Source organism: Trematosphaeria pertusa (genome assembly GCF_010094035.1).
Source record: "Trematosphaeria pertusa strain CBS 122368 unplaced genomic scaffold BU26scaffold_3, whole genome shotgun sequence".
In the NCBI taxonomy this organism is placed as follows: Eukaryota; Fungi; Ascomycota; class Dothideomycetes; order Pleosporales; family Trematosphaeriaceae; genus Trematosphaeria; species Trematosphaeria pertusa.
In genome coordinates, this window is record NW_022987214.1 from 990,283 (window position 1) to 1,004,308 (window position 14,026).

Genomic DNA, 14,026 nt, shown 5'->3' on the forward strand with positions numbered 1-14,026 from the left:
CTCACATCTTCAGCCGCTTTCCCGTCAAACATCGCTCACTTTCCATAGATCACAGCGCCGACTCTCCCCCAACCATCAATCCATTGCTCTTGAGTTTTTAAACTCCAATCCGACTCCATGTTCCAGGTCTAGACTCTGCTTCTCCCACAGACAAAAATGTGTTTTGAGGTTGTGGAGTGTGGATCAATATGTGAACGAAAAGCGGGGACCACGATGACACATCATGGTGATTGTTATTATTGCTTAATAAAACGTTTTAAAGGTATCAGATGCTCCGATTTCTCATCGACCCATCTACCATAATTCCCTGATGAATAAAGTAAGAATAGCCCCACTTTCAGCGCCTACCAATGCGACCATGCCCGTAAAGAAAAGGTATCAGAAAGAGACGCCATCCCCGAATGATATCACTTCCAATCTCACATCTCCTCCTGCCGATCCCGCCTCTCGTCTCTGACCTCACCCGTCTTCACTCTGAACCCGACACCCGGAATCTTACTCCTTAGCGCCAAACTGCTACAAACCACACTCACACTACTCAGCGCCATGGCCAAACTCGCCCACACCGGATCCAACCTCACATGCTTAACGCCGCTATTACCCATACCCATGCCACCATCCATAGCCACACCATTATGGTGCATATCCATCTGCTTCTGGCCTGTCGTGATCGGATAAAGGACACCGGCTGCTATCGGCATAGCGATGATGTTGTAGATGAGCGCCCAGCCGAAGTTGAAGTAGACACGGCGGAACACGACCCGGGAGAGGTCGAGGAGGGTGAGTAGCGAGGTGAGGTGCGAGTTGATGAGGATGAAGGAGGAAGACGAGAGCGCGATGTCGGAGCCGGAGCCAATGGCGATAGAGAGGTCGGCTGTGCTGAGGGCGGGAGCGTCGTTGATGCCATCGCCGACCATTGCGATGGTTGCGCGCTTTGTTTTGGTGCGGCGATTGCTAGACAGGAACGGGATGCGGAAGAGCGAAGTGTCCGGCTTGATGAGAGTCTTTTGGAGATACTTAATCTTTTCGGCCTTCTGATCTGGGAGGACGCCTGCAATGATGTTTGATACAGGAATGCCGACTTGCGAGCCGACGGCGTTGGCAGTGATTTGATTGTCTCCAGAGAGCATCCAAACGTCGATGCCTCGATTCTTCAGCGCGGCGATCACGCCGATAGCCTCAGGGCGCAACGGATCTGCAATGGAGAAGATGCATGCAAGCTCCCAAGTTTGCTTTGGCGGCTCTAGTATCTCCGTCGTCGCCTCCGAAAGCGGGTCTGATACTACGGAGGTATCTGACAGCTTACGATCCGGTTCAGCAACAGATTGTGAGGGCGGCTGAGTGAGTACCGCGGCTAAAGCGACTGATTCGCCTCGCGATTTCCACATCTGCAATGATGAGGTTTCGGCAACCGGAATTTGAACGTGATGATCCGCCATGAAGGCTTCATTGCCAATGATCGCGATTACCTCCCCATCCCCGTTCTTGAACGTCCCTTTTAGGCCTTTGCCAGGAAATTCGTCAACATTGGTCGCTGTTCGGACTTCGTGGGGCTGTTTGTTGCAGAAGGCAACCACAGCTCGCGCGATAGGATGATTGCTGTTCTCCTCAAGGGCTTTTACTATACCGACAATGTGCGAATGGTTTTGAGTTCCAGAAAATCTGTGGTCTGTAACGGCGGGGTCCCCCCCCCGAGTAAGGGTTCCGGTCTTGTCGAAGACGATGCAATCAAGAGAGCTGGCTTCCTGGAAAGCCTCGCCGCCACCTTTCACCAAGATGCCATGCTTTGCCGCCAGACCACCGCCCACAAATAGAGCGGTAGGCGCTGCCAGACCGATGCCGCAAGGGCAAGCGATAACAAAGACTGCGATAGCAAAACGGAGCGACCAGAGGGCCCAACCACCCCCCGAGCCTTCATTCATCCAATCCATGGGGATGTTTCCAGTTGTCCCTAGGATGAGCCATAGAAGCCAAGTGGTAATCGCGATCAACGTGACGAAGGGTACGAAATGGCTGGTGATAGTATCAGCCACCCGCTCCACTGGGGCGCGACGGGTCTGACCCTCTCGGACGGCATTGATGATCTGGTCGAGCATTGATGTGCCCTCGACAGTGGTGATCCTGACCTTGACTGGCGAACCCTTGTTAACTGTGCCAGAGTAAACGGTATCTCCCACTTCCTTCTTGACAGGCCGAGATTCTCCCGTAAGGCTGGATTCGTCGAAATTGGTGTTCCCTTCAAGAACGATCCCATCAAAAGGCGGCGAAGCTCCATGGTGTACGCGGACGATGTCACCAATGTCGAGAAGATCGGTAGCGACTTTCACGTCACCCTTTTCCGAATCGACTAGAATTGCTGCTTCAGGCCGAAGCCCGCCGAGCGATGTAACTGCATCGCCCGTCTTTGCTTTGCTGTATGCCTCCAGAAAGCGCCCGATGAGAAGGAACATGGTGAGAAACACCACGGCATCGAAGTAAGAGTCGGACATAGAGCCTGAAGATTTGTTTGCGGCAGCCAAGGCTAGCTCGACGACCGAAGCGAAATACGCAATGCTCGTTCCGAGCGAGACGAGCATATTCATGCTTCCGAACCTCAAGAAGCGATGCAGGAATGGTGTGCGACTCCCGCGCCTCCACATAGCCCGAAGTTCTTTGATGGCCCTGCGGTGGAAGGTATCGGCCGCAAGGAAATAGACGGGAGTAGCAAGTATAAAGAGCGCCCAAGTGAGTCGATTGGTGTTTCCTGCCCATATGTTCTCCATAAGGTAGCGGCGAAGAGGGTTGTTCTCCTTGACTAGGCTCATAAAGACGATACCGAGAATGAAGGTAGGAATGGCAATGACGACGGAAAGTAGAAGCCGGAATAAAATGCGTCGCCTTTCCCGCGCGTGCATCTCCCGGGCCCGCTCCTCAATTGTTGGAGGATGGTACACAGACGGCTCGAAAACGGGATTCAAGTTCATGATCGTGTCGAATACGTGCCGAATGGTGAAGCCAGGTGGATCTGGTATGTACCTGATGTGGAGTATAGGCCACTTCAACGATAAAGGTGGGTCTTCGATTTCGAAAGAGAACCTCTCGGTGTACCTGCTATTCAGCTCCCGAATAATGTTTTCCGGGCAGTGATGACAGAACATGCCGTCAACTCGGATGCTGACAGATCTGTCAACTGCCTCCTCCTGCGCTGCATCCTCTGGGACCACGTTGTCGAGTGTCGCATCGTAGCCGGAATCCTCGATGGTCTCTTTGATCTCTGATAGATGCTCCTTTCCTGAGAAGACGATGACAGCACTGTTGGTGACTAGGTTCACATCCACCTTTTCGATCCAGGAGTGTCGCCTTAACGCGGTGGAGATGTTGCCGACGCACGAACTACACGTCATGCCACCGATCGCGTATGCGGCTCGCCATCTCTCGGAATGCTTCTTGTGTGCAGGGGGTTCTTTAAGAGCTGGATGTTGGAGTTCGTGGAGCTGCTCAACGGTGGCGTCGAAGCCAGTATCCTCCACTGCCTCGACGATCTCTTCAACTCGGTGCTTCCCGTCGAAGACAACTGTGCCGCTGTTGGTGAGAAGGTTGACGTCGATGGATCGGACCCACGGCAGGTCCTGTACAGCGTGCGTAATAGCGCTCACGCATGAGCTGCAGGTCATGCCAGTGATGCCAAGCGTGGCCTTATAAAGTACTGGGGTCCTTGCCGGCTCGATTGCGATGAAGCTTTCCGTCGACCTTACCCCGTCGAAGGTGGTGTGAATCGTCTTCTCGTCGGCCGTAACGACCGGCTCCGGTTTCAGTGGGTATGTGCCTTCGTCGTTGATGTCTAGCCGAAGGCCTCCAGACTCCGCCTTGCACTGCTCACACTGCTCCACGTGCTTCTCGCGCTTATGCATATCTATTCTTGAGCTCGAGCTGGTGTCGGGGCCGCGTGATTGGAACCACCTCGCCACTGAGTGTTCCAAGCTGTCTTCCCACTCTACAGTCCGGTGCTCGGGATGGGAGACTTCTACTGGCGTGTATATGGTCTTGTTGTCCTGAAAGATGCTGTGGATCTCGAAGCCGGCAGCTTCAAGCGAGCCGGAAATGTCCTCGACAGCAAGGGAGGACTGATGCCGTAGGACGACGGAATGTGAAACAATAGAATGGGAGACGAATTCGGGCGCCGGCTCGAGCGCACTTAAGGACTGTTGAAGTGCCTCGACGCATGATGGGCAGTGCAGGTTCGAAATGAAAATGGTTGTTGTGACGGTTTCCACATGCGGTAGGGGCAATTTGCCAGAGTGTGTCCTCCGCATCGTGGGTGACATATTGCGAGCGACTCGGATAGACCACGCAATATGGGGATAGTCGAATTCCCTGGGTGTGTGTGACGGCACTCAGCTGGCAGTGGTAGGTGATACGTGGGGTTGATTAACAGCCAGCGGTACTACCGGGGAGGATTAATGAGGTATTCAGGGAAGCGACGCGGCAGCGGAAAACATCGGTGGGCAAATATTCGAAAGGAGCGATGGCTGCGACACGGCCGATTAAGTAGGCTGCCTGGAAGATTGCACCCGAATATTCTAGCAAGCGAACAGTCAGTGAGTGAGTGAGATGTGCGATCTCCGCACAAAAAGCGCGTGCGTGGCGGTCCGCACAAGTCGCGCACACGCAGAACGATGGCGTCACGCCTCGCACAAACCGCGCCTGTCCAACGACAGCGCGAGGCCATGGTGACTCGGCAGCGACGGCCTGCTTCGACGGCGTTGACCGGCGTTGACCGGCGTTGACGTTATCGTGACCTCGGGAGGCTGTCCAGCACGGGTTGGAGGGCGCAGGTCACAAGCATTCACCTGGGCAGGCACCACGAACAAAGCGTGACGTGTGGCCGGCTTGGCGGAAACAAGCTTTCTCGCTTCCCCGCCGCCATTCACGCGATCCGACCATTCCCGTTTCGTCCACCTCCACCTCAAAATGCCATGCAGCCATCGATAAATAAATGAAAGCAATCATTCGTAAACCGGCGCCGCTTCAGGCGTGCAGCCACGAGGGGCCATAGCCCAAAATACCGCTGCTCGACCTGGCTGCCCAAAGGGTAGCCGCCGCTAGAGTGTGGAACTGCGGCGCCGAGTCTGAACAGTACAGGAGAACAGACGGAATTGCGTGATGCTCCCGGCACTGGACGCGGATTTTGACGTAGCCGCCTTATTCCCGAAGCGGTGCTTGCGACGCTATCGCGGTGCAGCACCGTTACATGTACACAGAGGCCTCGCAAACGATCGGAAACAACGGCAAGCTGCCCTTGAGCCATTTCACCCACGCGGATCCTGGAACTCGGGGCGGTCGTACGGAGGCCGGAAATCGGCATTGCGATGCCAGGTCGTGGGCTTCATCCAAAGCATCGTTGTTGTACGGTAGTATGAAACTCGTCTCGATTTCTACGTCAATCGGAGCGGTGCCCTGTTTCTACTTGCCATTGCAGCAGCTTCGACTTGTTTCTTTCGGCTTCTAGTTCAGCCTCCAGTGTATTGACGCGGTAGGTGAGCTCCGTGACCTTCGCCTTTTCCGCTTTGATTGCTGACCTGGCGACCTCACGTCCTCTCTTGATGCCCTCTGTAATCGTCGCATGCTTCGATAAGACTGCAGTCAGGTCTCTTCTGGTCCGCTCATCCAACCTGGGGTTGTCTGGATCAAATACCCCGAAGACATCCTGGAACAGATCATCTCCTGTGCTAACGTCCTTGAAGCGCTTAGGTGTTGGCGTAGCAATAGGGGACGACGACGGTGTCATGGTTTGAGAAGGTGCGCTGTCCGGTTGCATCTGCTTTGACGGCGTAAAGAGCGATCCACCAGGTGCGGCAAATCTTGTGTTGAACGGGTCGGCAGTTGTAGCACGGTGGTTGGTTTGCGGTGTCAGCAGTCCATTTCCCCTCGCAGGATCGTCCTTCTGCCAAGGTAGTCTGCGCCTTGCCGGAGTGCTGAAGTCGGCAGTCTTCGCTATCTTCGTCGGCGTCTCGACAGCAGTCATGACTTGGTCCAGTTCATCGTTGAACGCTGCATCCCCAGTCTCGACACCGTACTCATCTTCGTCCTCCTCAACGGCTGTTCGCGTACGTTTTCTGCTCGGTTCGGAGGGTCCGGCCTGTGGTGTGTACGGTGGGGGAGGTGACACCCTTTGGGGTCGCGGCGTAATGGGTGTAGCCTCGTGTGCACGACCGGGCTCTGTGCGCGTGTTGTTTGCTAAGGCGGCGGCCTCTCGGGGGTGTGCTTCTGAATCCCACAGGAAAAATTTACAGCGGTCCTTATCGCCGTATTTCCTTTGGCAGGCTCGATCTATCACAGGTATTAGGAGGCTCTCTGATGCGCATAGAAGCCGGCCAGGAAGCCTTACACATTTTGCCCTTGTTGTCACCTTTCTTCGTCTCCATATGAAGCGCGGGTAATCGAGGGTCGCAATCGCCTCCGCTGCGTTAGCTTGAGCCGTACGACATAGCGTTCAAGTGCGTACAGTGCCACACGCCGTTCAGGAAGAGTCCCTTAGGCGGCCTCGAACTCCACGCTCCGCCTCCTCCGCGACCTCTTCCTCCGCCTCGGCCTCCTCTGTAGCCTGACATAATAGCGGTTGAACGATGCGATGCAAAACTGAGCGGGTGTAATATGGCACTGCAACTCGTAACTGGCGCTGGGAAAGGTGATGGTTATGAGGGTGGTTGGGAGTGACGCAGCTTGCGGCCCGAGCGCCTTTCACCCCATTCAGGGACGAACGACAGAGTGGGGTTGAGGGTGCTTGGCATCCCGCGTCGCGCAGATCAAGTGGATCCTTTCCATCTTGTCAGAATTGAGCTTGAAGCCGTTCCATCGCCCTTGAGATTGAAGCTGGATCACAAAGGCTAGATCACCTTACAAGCGAGTACTTGCCATGCCAGATGAACTAGCGGAAGGGAGCGACGAACACCGCCCTGACATGCTTGGCGGCATTCCGGTAGCACCAATACGAACAACACCTTCAGCGCAGCTCACTTGCGTCCCCAGATGCCCTCCTTCTCTTCATGCCGTGAAGGGCTTCCGGCTTCGAAATGTTGGTGCGTTCGCTGAGGGTGCCGCCCTCGCTATTGCTCTTCCTCGCCTTCTGCGCCTTCCTCGGCTGGCACTTTGGCCAGGCCCCGCTGCATGAGTCCTTCAACCCAGCCCCTCCACCCCCAGCTCCAGCTCCAGAAGCACCTCCAGAGAAGAAGTCGCCGCGTATCGCTCTGGTGACGTTTGTTACTGATCAGAGGTCCTACCTGCATCTCGCGCTGAAGAGCAAGGACCGTAAGCTCATCGCATCCACCCGTAGACCCTTCTGACCGTGATATAGATTACGCCCGCCGACATGGCCTCGACTTCCTCGTTGACTACGAAGCGCACTCGGAGCGCGGGACCGTATACTGGAAATATGACATGATGGAGCGGTTGATTAAGAAGAACAAGTGGGATTGGCTCTGGTGGCTGGACTTTGACACTCTGGTAACCAACACCGATATCAAGGTCGCAGATATCATCGAAGAGACGCTAGCGAACGCCACGAATCCAGATGAAATCGACTATCTGCTTACCCACGACTGCAATGGTCTGAATTTCGGCTCCTTTATCGTTCGCGGCCACGAGCGCTCGATCAAATTCCTCCACGACGCGTACGCCATAGCCGATCGCGAGAAGGAGAAGGACAATCAAATGAGCGAGCAGGATGTCATTGTAAAATTGATGAAGGATGATCCGGCGTCGGCGCACAGAACAATCCAGGTGCCCCAGTGGAAGCTCAATGCCTTCCCACAAGAGATCGCCTGCTTCGACGACTCGCGGAAGGCTTGGGAGCATGGCACCTTCGTGATCCATTTCGCGGGTGCGTGGGCACATGTGAAGGGCGATGATCCGACTGGACAACTGATGCGCAAGTATGAGCCGGAGATCATCTGGGGCGATTGGAAGGAGTTCTATAATGCTTGAGGTCCGGCTTCGATGAGAGTCTTTTAGGTTTGAAGAGTTACGAATATGATATCCAAATGTACTACTATCTTTGGTCCAGACCTCCGGCCTGTCAATGTACACCTCGCACCATGACACCAGCTTGGGGAAGCATTGTTCCTTACGGATCCCGCTTCCTAGATGGCCCTCCGTCCACCTTCGTGACCTCAAAGTTACGGGTAATAAGAGTGCGCCATCCTTTCGAGAAGGAAAGAAGTTAGTCTAGCACAATACTGCCTTCTCATCCCCAACCTGCAGGTGGGGGATGGAGGTCAAGGTGACGTGCCAGCGGGTGAGTCGTACGATTGTGGCTAGCGCAGAATGATAACGGGAAAGAGCGATGATCAAGGCAAGCACCCGTGTCCCTTGTACAACCACTATTCCAACGTCACTCTCATCTGCAACCCGTTGGGACTATCTAATTACGTCCACTCTATCCCCGCGCTGGCAATCGAACCAGTAAAGTCGACCAACAATGGCGTCATCGAATCCGCAACAGAGCCGCATACCCACTACTTCAAGGAAGAAGCAGCAGTCTCCCACGCGACCGACGAAATCAACGAAACCAAAGAATCTAAGAACAAGGAGGAAGACAACACGAAACGAAAGATACCCCTCCATGTCATGTCAAACCGACTTCAAAGGCGCATGATCTCGATGGGCTGGTCTCCGACTCGAATGACGGGGCGCACTGCATGTCGGGGAGAGGTTTCGGAAGACGATCCACTGGAGCCTACCGAGGAAGCGACTCTAGAAGCAGAGGAAGGGGCTTTCGAGCAACCGTTCATCGACTGGGGATCGGAGGAGAAGAAAGCCCAGAAGAAATACCATGACGGATAGGTCTGTGGCACAAGACTGTTGAGCACCTCGAACGACAGCCTGGAGACAGCGTTAGAAAAGTGAGAGGCGAGGGTCCGTATCGATGAAGAAAGAGACGTTGCTGCGACTGCTGCCGAGACTGGACTGGACTGGGACTTATGATATAGGACGTGCGACGATGCTTTCCTAAGGCAAGTTTCCCTAACGGCGTTAATTATAAAACATCGCCCTCGACGTCCAAGAATTTTCTCTCGCACCGCCTCCGTTCCGTCAGTCTATCGTAAGTGACGACGTTGCTCCTGGAGGCGACTCCATCCTATGCGTTTCGCCGGTTCGAAAGTCCGCGTAACCCATCATTTTCTCCGGGAACTGCTTCATACTACGATGAGCATGGGCGAGATCACGATCGCCGCAAATTGAAAGCGAAGCCGCCAAGACCAAGCCCGAGATTGCTGGGCGAAGATCGTTGTTATAAGAGTTCCTTCTATACAAATAGAATGCCGCCTTCTCATTGGCGCGCTCAAAAAGTCTTGGAGTTGTTGAGTCTCCTGAAACGGAGGACAGGATTTGCCTCTGCCCAGGTGCATCGGCGTGGTTTTGTATGCAGGCTGGCCAAGAGGGCGACAGCTGAGATAAGCTGGCCTAAAGTTGTTGGGGAGAACGCTCGCGGTTGAGACAGCGCAGGACGATTGTGTCAGCCGCGGTGGCCGCGTCAGTCTAGTACAGTAATCAGTCGACGGCGGAGGAAACGCGACTGGCGTGGCTTTTATTGTCTTACGCACGAACGCAAAAGCTTAAACGCGTCGAGAAAACCTCTTCGACAACAACCGCTCAACCTGTGGTGTCGATTGCTCTATTGTTTCCGACGCCCCTACGATTGGAGGATGGCGCCTCGGCATGGTGTGACAAGATAAGAATACGATGCAGGCAGCGGCGAAGCAAGACCCGGCTGTGAAGCTTTTGCAGCATCAAGGATCTGCATGTCCGCATTTGGGAATTTACCTGAGCAGCAGGCTTGGCCGCCACCTCCCGCAGCCGCCCGCCCACCGTAGCTTAGGTGATCCACTTGCTCGGAATCATCACGTTAGTACCCCTTTTATGGCTGATTCGGCTTTTCAGCTCAACCATTTTGCGCCAGCAACGAATATTTCCAGAGCTGAAGGGACAAAGTCAAGCCTGTGGCTTCTTCGGATACTCTGGAATGTAGCACTCCAGTTGCGGAGAAGAACTACTGTGCCATGCGGTGTTACCGCCACGAAAAGCATCCCTAGGAGACTGCAGCCATGCGCCGGCATTGCCCCAGGGATGCCCGGCTGTCATTGGCAATCTCGCGGTCAGGCCCCCGCAGGGCAGAGAGCCATTAGGGGAGACGTTTTAATAAGTCCAAGAGCCTCCTAGTACCGCGCCGTAGGACGGTGTTTCATTTTCTACGCCGCCGTCGACCTTTCTTCTCAACGTCACCAGGCTACCGCCATGAATCCTCCCTTTTGCTGACCTTTTCTAATGAACAGCTTCTTTCTTGTTCCTCTGCACCGTACCCACTCGCTTCGTGTAGCGCGTTAATCACTCTCGCATCGCTTTTTACTGCCTTTTTGTTGCGGCTCTTCATCCCCAGGTTTTTTATTCTGTTTCCCACACTTGTCATCATGCCACCCCTTTCCTGTAATCGTCTAGTCGGTCTAGGCATCGCAACCTTCATACTCCTCGTTTTTATCTTTGCGACTCTTCGCCACGGAGGTGGCCCGGTTCAGACAATTAAGGATGCTGCCCAGCAGGCTGCTTCGTCAGCGCAACAGTGAGTGCTCCAAGAAGAAAGCTTCGGGCTCTGCTGACGCCGCCGCCTCAGCTTTTGCTCCAACGACATACCGAATTTCTCAAAACCGTCCGTTCAAAATTCAGTCTCCAACCTTTATGAGTCAATACGACATCCAGTGACAGCAGAGGACTACGTCGATCCGTATGGAATCAAATTCAATGTATCCGACAATCCAACATGGACGAAGCTTCTGGGTTCCGATGTTCTCATTGTCGACATGGACACGCGTGCTCCGGATGGCGAGAACGAGATCTTTGGCGCCAACAAGATCAACTGGGAGACCATGGATGGAAAAGAGGGCGGCGGGATGTTGTCCGCATCGTTTCTGAACCACTATCTCTACTGTAATCACGTGCCCTACGTGTGTCAATCCAGACCGCAATGCTAACACCCATCCAGCCCAAATCCACGGCTACGACTACAAATTCTTCCGCGCACAACCCATGGAGCCATCCCACCACAACACCTGGATAAAACCGCACGTCATCGACGAACTACTGCACTCGTACCGCTTCGTCGTCTTCATCGACGCCGATGCCACCATCCAGCACCTCGAGATCCCGCTCGAATGGCTCTTCAACCGCTGGGGCATCACGAACAACACCTCCATCGCTATGCCCATCGACACCAGGCAGATCCTCAACGGCGACGAGAACGCGAGCTGCGACTCCAAGGGCAAGGTGACCCTGAATACGGGCTTTGTCGTTGCCCAGGCGCTTCCGTACACATTCGAGATGATGAATGCGTGGAAGACGTGCACGAACGGGCTGCGGTATCCGAATTGTGGGACGTGGAAGAAGGAGTGGAGTCATGAGCAGAGAGCGTTCAGCGAGTACATTCGGTACGACTTTAACCCTAATAATAATATCGTGGTAAGTACTCCCGCCCAAATCTTCTGCTTCGGAATGAGCGGGAGCTGATGAGGATTACAGGAAATCCCATGCGACGACGCTATGGGCTACCCCGGCCTCGCGGCCAACCATCCGCACATCCTCAGCGATTGCAAAGGCCAATTCATCCGGCACCACACCATCGACAAGGGCATGACCAAAACCGACACAGGGAACGCCATGATCCAGTCCCTCGCCGAGATCATGCAAAAGACGCTGCTGCAGACCAAGCAGGAGGTCTGGGTGAACGAGGGCGAAGGGACGAGGGATTTCATGAAAGAGTTCAGAGAGAAAGAAGAATGAACCCGCGTTTGTGACGAAGCTCTCAGAGGGCGAGAAAGTCCCCCGGTTCTGGACGGTTTGGGTTACGGCGTCTTAGGTTTGGAATATTCGGTTCAGCATATTCGAGAAACGGGAAAGGTTTAGGCTAGACGGCATGGGAGGGAGTATGGGCGTTCTGGATTCCCATCTTGTCATGACACCCCATATATTTTTTTTGGCTTTCGACCGCGGGTACGAAATAAGGTTAGGGTTGCGAAACAACACCGTGATACCAAGATATGTAGATCCCTAGGAAGGATCGCAACGAAGAAGACTCGGCTAAATTCCTAATAAGAACAATCGCATTCATGCCCATTTCCTTCCTGTATGGCGAATTTCAAAGCGATCGGCATATGAAAAAACTCGGGTCCCGTATATGCGAAATTGAGCACGCTTGGCGGGGCGTTAAGACGACGCAAGGCTGAGGCCATGGCGCTTGCCATCCGTAATGGGCTAGCGCGCCAATCCCATAAGGCTGTGCCTACGTGTTCACCGGTTCTACTTTCGTTCTCGTTCTCGTTCTCGTTCTCGTTTCTGGGGTCAAGGGACATAGCAGTCTCTGGGCTGAGCTGAGAACGCTACAGCAGGCAGCACCTGTGTGATACCGTTCTCCATCGTGGACAACAACATTCGCTCTTTCCCCCATGCTCACAGGTCCAGCACACATCAGACCAATGCCTCAATTTCATGCAACGGAAGAGCACGCACTCAGAAGGTGACGATCAGGCTGGCGGGTCGAGGCTCGAGACAGGTAATATGACATTTCTGAATGTTGCTATTGATGCTCATCCATCCCTACAGCTTTCTTCCCCGCCTCACAAGCCAATCCCGCCGCGAGACTCGCCTCTTAAGCTTTCCCGTCAACCTTAGCCCTGCCAAGCACCCTCGCCCACACACTCTCTCCTTGATATCCCAATCCGAGGCACCAGTAAACAAAGGACCCCACCGCACGAAAAACCAACCATGTCAAGGTATCTAGAGTTCCCCTCTGATTTCTGGGTGGAGTGGCCGCTCCACTTAGTCAAGGCTCTTCTTATCTTCTCCATTCTATTCCAGGCCATCACGGTCTCTTGTAGCGACCAAAAAGACCTCAGCAGCGTCAGCTCTCTCTACGGCCCAGGAGTCTTCATCCCGTGGCTCTTAACGGCGCTTCCGACGCTGCTCTCCTGCGAGTGGCAGAGCCTGCTCGTTGCACTGTCTCGGCGCCTACGGAGGATCGTGCACAAGCAAGACTTGGAGTATGGAATTGTTGGTGGAAAGGGGGACAAGGCGGTAAAAGAGAAGGTGGACTTTGACGCCGGAGTGCTTGGGACGGCGGCCTACCCCCTAGTGGCCAGCATTGACGTTCTCCGCTGGATTGGTGGGAACGCGGATTCCCCGCAACGAGCCGCTGCGGTCTGTGTAGCTCGCGTTGGGGCTATGGTCGCGTTCGTGGCGATATTGGGCGAGTGGAATCAGAAGGAGAATCATCGCCACGAAGGCTTCGCTCGAGCAACGGGCCGTCGCAGAGCAACATGGACGATGCTGTGGAGTATCTGCACCTTCTCATCCATGGCTACTCCGGCTCCCGGGTGGTTCTCCATGCTAATGATGCTGATCTGGACCTGGAGCTACATATGTGTCGGCACAATGGCAACGTCGCTAATGAACGAAGGCTACAGGTTTGAGACAGACGACGCTTGGGACATGGCTAGCCTGTTGTTGTTCTGGGTGTTCGTGGTTGCGTCTCTCATCGCAGGCATGTTCATGTACACCGAAGAGGCGCTGCCTTTCAAAATCGGTATCAGTTTTCCGAGGAGCGGATCGAGTCTCTTGGACCAGGATCAGTGGTTTCCGCTCGTTTGCTCGATGATTCTGGTCGTTTTTCCGGTGTCCAGGAAGGCGTATCGCTTATTTGAAGAAAGGCAACACCCAATAGATGCCGCAGACGGACCAGCCAGGCTGCAAAGTGATGATCAGAGTTGAGAATGACGAATTCTTTAAGTTTCAATGTTTGCGCGCCAGACTTGGCACGGATCCTACCCTGTATCTAGCGAGAGCAGGTCGTTCGTCAGTGAGGAGATAAAACCAGGACTCCGGTCACGGAAGCCACTTGGTTGTAAGAATCACCAACATCTGCGACCAAGACATCAGAGCCGAGCACGACAGGGGGACTAGGCGAATCCGCCAGGGCGTGGGCCAAAAGCGCCCACAGAGGAAC

General features: G+C 54.4%; 6 protein-coding genes across 6 annotated transcripts; 4 read left to right on the forward strand and 2 right to left on the reverse strand.

Annotated features, from left to right (window-relative positions):
- Positions 1-419: 419 nt before the first annotated feature.
- BU26DRAFT_420053 (heavy metal translocatin) lies at positions 420-3,890 on the reverse strand (the record flags this gene model as incomplete). Its single annotated transcript, XM_033823340.1, has 2 exons — positions 420-1,232; positions 1,287-3,890. The coding sequence occupies 2 exons, from the start codon at positions 3,888-3,890 to the stop codon at positions 420-422; spliced, it is 3,417 nt and encodes a 1,138-aa protein (XP_033688089.1).
- Positions 3,891-5,406: 1,516 nt separating this feature from the next.
- BU26DRAFT_214549 (uncharacterized protein) lies at positions 5,407-6,742 on the reverse strand. Its single transcript, XM_033820690.1, has 3 exons — positions 6,485-6,742; positions 6,368-6,436; positions 5,407-6,309 (listed from the first exon to the last, which is right to left on the reverse strand). Exons 1-3 carry the CDS (start codon positions 6,588-6,590, stop codon positions 5,420-5,422), a joined length of 1,065 nt encoding a protein of 354 aa, XP_033688090.1. The 5' UTR covers positions 6,591-6,742; the 3' UTR covers positions 5,407-5,419.
- A 92-nt stretch (positions 6,743-6,834) lies between these two features.
- Positions 6,835-8,080, forward strand: BU26DRAFT_477009 (glycosyltransferase family 34 protein). The gene is made up of 2 exons (XM_033825588.1): positions 6,835-7,287; positions 7,334-8,080. The coding sequence occupies exons 1-2, from the start codon at positions 7,053-7,055 to the stop codon at positions 7,960-7,962; spliced, it is 864 nt and encodes a 287-aa protein (XP_033688091.1). The 5' UTR covers positions 6,835-7,052; the 3' UTR covers positions 7,963-8,080.
- A 221-nt stretch (positions 8,081-8,301) lies between these two features.
- BU26DRAFT_560429 (uncharacterized protein) lies at positions 8,302-8,820 on the forward strand (the record flags this gene model as incomplete). Its single annotated transcript, XM_033832799.1, has 1 exon — positions 8,302-8,820. The coding sequence occupies one exon, from the start codon at positions 8,302-8,304 to the stop codon at positions 8,818-8,820; it is 519 nt and encodes a 172-aa protein (XP_033688092.1).
- Positions 8,821-10,270: 1,450 nt separating this feature from the next.
- On the forward strand, positions 10,271-11,920 carry BU26DRAFT_214559 (uncharacterized protein). Its single transcript, XM_033820692.1, has 4 exons — positions 10,271-10,594; positions 10,646-10,959; positions 11,015-11,487; positions 11,548-11,920. Exons 1-4 carry the CDS (start codon positions 10,446-10,448, stop codon positions 11,806-11,808), a joined length of 1,197 nt encoding a protein of 398 aa, XP_033688093.1. The 5' UTR covers positions 10,271-10,445; the 3' UTR covers positions 11,809-11,920.
- Positions 11,921-12,641: 721 nt separating this feature from the next.
- Positions 12,642-13,833, forward strand: BU26DRAFT_214628 (uncharacterized protein). The gene has a single exon (XM_033820694.1). It carries the CDS (start codon positions 12,790-12,792, stop codon positions 13,789-13,791), a length of 1,002 nt encoding a protein of 333 aa, XP_033688094.1. The 5' UTR covers positions 12,642-12,789; the 3' UTR covers positions 13,792-13,833.
- Positions 13,834-14,026: the final 193 nt, after the last annotated feature.